Source organism: Silurus aristotelis (assembly GCF_946808225.1).
Source record: "Silurus aristotelis genome assembly, chromosome: 8".
Classification (NCBI taxonomy): domain Eukaryota; kingdom Metazoa; phylum Chordata; class Actinopteri; order Siluriformes; family Siluridae; genus Silurus; species Silurus aristotelis.
This window is the reverse complement of record NC_139581.1, coordinates 31,230,510-31,233,295: the sequence shown is the minus strand read 5'-3', so window position 1 is coordinate 31,233,295 and position 2,786 is coordinate 31,230,510. Positions and strand designations below refer to the sequence as shown.

Below are 2,786 nucleotides of genomic sequence, written 5' to 3'. Positions count from 1 at the left end.
ATACACTTCGCATTTAAGTGTTTTATTCTTTAAAATAATAAGGCATTAGTATAAAACATTATGAATCATTTCCTTTTTATTTAATATACATCTTTACAGTTTCCACTTCTAACATGACACACACACACACACACACACACACACACACACACACACACACACACACACACACACACACACACAGTGAGTAGGATATAGATCAAACAGTTCCACTAGCTCACTTGATGACACACTTTAAACATTGATGACACACACACACACACACACACACACACACACACACACACACGATGAGAGATTGTCAGGCCTCCCCAGTTCTACTGGCAAAAGAACAATTACAGATATGAATGTAACACACAGCCGTGCACACACACATTCCACCATGTATCACCGCTTCAGAAGTGATCAGACCTTCACAGATCAGACCTGTACCCAGTCAGATCAACAAGAGGGTAAAGCTTGGAATTTTGATCTCAGTAGGACAATTTTTTTTTATTACTAATCACATAAATAATTATTACCTAATCACCGCTTTCTGACCAATCAGAGACCAGAACCTCACAACAACATGGGATTGTGTGTAACTGCGTAGCATCTTGTGTTCAACGTCCACACAAGAGCTCAAGATACTAATACATTTTCTGTTAAAAAAAATAACCTCTGATTCGGGACAGTCTACCCACAATGCACTGCAGCAGAGAAACTGTTCAACATCGTGTGAGAGTCTGTGGGAGGCTTCAGAGCTCAGAAACCATCACTAACACACTGTGGATCCTTTCAGTTCTCTCTGTCTCACACACACACACACACTCACACACTCCAGCTGCAAGACAAAGGCACTGTGTGTGTGTGTGTGTGTGTGTGTGTGTGTGTGTGTGTGTGTGTGTGTGTGTGTGTGTATTGGGGACAGCTCGTTCTGTAGCTGCTCCAGCTCCTGCACAGAAATGCAGCCTGTCATCTCTAACTAGACAAACACAAAGCCTCATCCGCCCACACACACACACACACACACACACACACACACACACACACGAAAATATGAGATCGAACAGAAAAAAAGGAAAAGAAAGGACCGAATGCATGTGTGGATACAGATCAGAGGTGGTCAATAAATCAGTGTCAGTACCGCAGTATCATCGATCTTCTTGATACTGATATCGGATCATTCATCATTATTAAAATGAGCTTTTAACCAGGCCTGTGAGCACCTGTCCAATCTCTGAGGTTCTGAGGTGGGGCTCCAGGGCAGGGCAACACATCATACCAAAAACATCATACCAGGGTTCTCAGGGATATTTCAGCATGAACTTGTTCAGATTTACTCACAAAACACTCGTGCATCACAGTTCCAAATATCACAGTATCTTGTGTTTGATATATAAATATATTTGAGGTGTTTACTCCTGAAAACACAGGAGAATGTGGTTGTCTCTGAGAAAACGTCTCTCGGAGCAGGACTGTGGGAGTTAAGTTCCTGAGTAAACAACACTCACATCCCACTGACACACATCTATAACCAGTATTATACTAATAATATAATCAATCAGAAGAAGGACAGAGATCAGCAATACTGAATAAAGAAAGAAAGCAAATAGAATAAAAACAAAAATAAATAGAGAATATAATATATATAAAAGAAAACATTTAAAGGAGAAGCATAAAATATATCATATAAACAACTAAAGAAAATGGGGAACAAGTCAATTAATTTATGTAATATAGGACATTTGTTATTGTCTTTTAAATATTCATGAATTATTTGTGTTTATTACTTAATAAATTAATTAATTAAAGCCGGTGATGAAAGTGTTTGATCTCAGCTCGGACTCTACACTGTAACTACTGTCGCAACAAACTTTAATCAATAAACACACACACACACACACACACACACACACACACACACACACACACACACAGAGTCCCGTTATAGTCTGAGCGCTCGCTCGGCGCTGCAGAAAACTTGCGCGTTAACTCACCAAAGTTTGCTCGTACTGCAGCGCGCGCTGATCCGAACCGTCTCCGGCCATGGTTGTCTGCAGACGCTCGCGGAGTCCCGGTACCAGAGAGAGAGAGAGAGAGAGAGAGAGAGAGAGAGAGAGAGAGAGAGAGAGAGAGAGAGGCGCGCGCACACACAAACACACGCCGGAGCTGAAGCCCACCAGAACAGAACGCACGGTGGGGGCACGCGCTGAGCACGGGTACAGGTACGGGCACTGAGGGTTTATGCGCGAACGTGTGGCATGAAGCGGGCGCGCGCGTCACGCGTACGGATGCACCGGAGAGCGCGTGCTGCGTGACGCCCGCCGGAGTCTGTCCATCTCTTTATGTCCCTTTAGGTTCCTGACGCGAGCCGAGGCGGGACCACGGCAGAAATCACCGGCCACGTCTAAAACCGAACCGTGCCTCCCTACGAAGTGTGTCCCGGAGTGAGCCGCCCCCGGGCCGCGCGTGCTCACTTCACCACTTCTGGAACACGGACGTGTGCTGATCTGGACGAAGCCAAAAGTACCAGGCTCCGCCCCCCTACATTTTCCCTACAATGGTACGGTCCGCTCTCTGAAGTTTTCGTGCAGCGCGAGCACCTCGGCGCGCTCCCGATCCCGGCAGATCGGGTCTGGTTCGGGTCCGGTTCAGGTTTACTGCACTGTCACAAACCTACATTTTAATGTAAACTAACTGATAAAACCTGATCAAACACACACACACACACACACACACACACACACACACACACAGAGCGGAGGGGTTCACGAGCTCACAAAGTTTCAGCTGCTTTCTAAAGC

General features: G+C 45.3%; 1 protein-coding gene across 4 annotated transcripts in view; it reads right to left on the bottom strand.

Moving 5' to 3' along the window:
* The window catches only part of clcn2c (chloride channel 2c), a 43,921-nt gene extending 41,431 nt beyond the window's left edge, over positions 1-2,490 (bottom strand). For 2 of the 4 annotated variants that reach the window (XM_083549107.1, XM_083549110.1), the window contains exon 1: positions 1,980-2,487. In XM_083549107.1, coding sequence (XP_083405233.1) covers positions 1,980-2,030 — 51 coding nt within the window. In that variant the 5' untranslated portion in view covers positions 2,031-2,487. Of the gene's footprint in view, positions 1-1,979 lie in introns of all 4 variants that reach the window. The other 2 variants (XM_083549109.1, XM_083549108.1) reach the window with 2 other exon arrangements.
* Between the last annotated feature and the right edge of the window lie 296 nt (positions 2,491-2,786).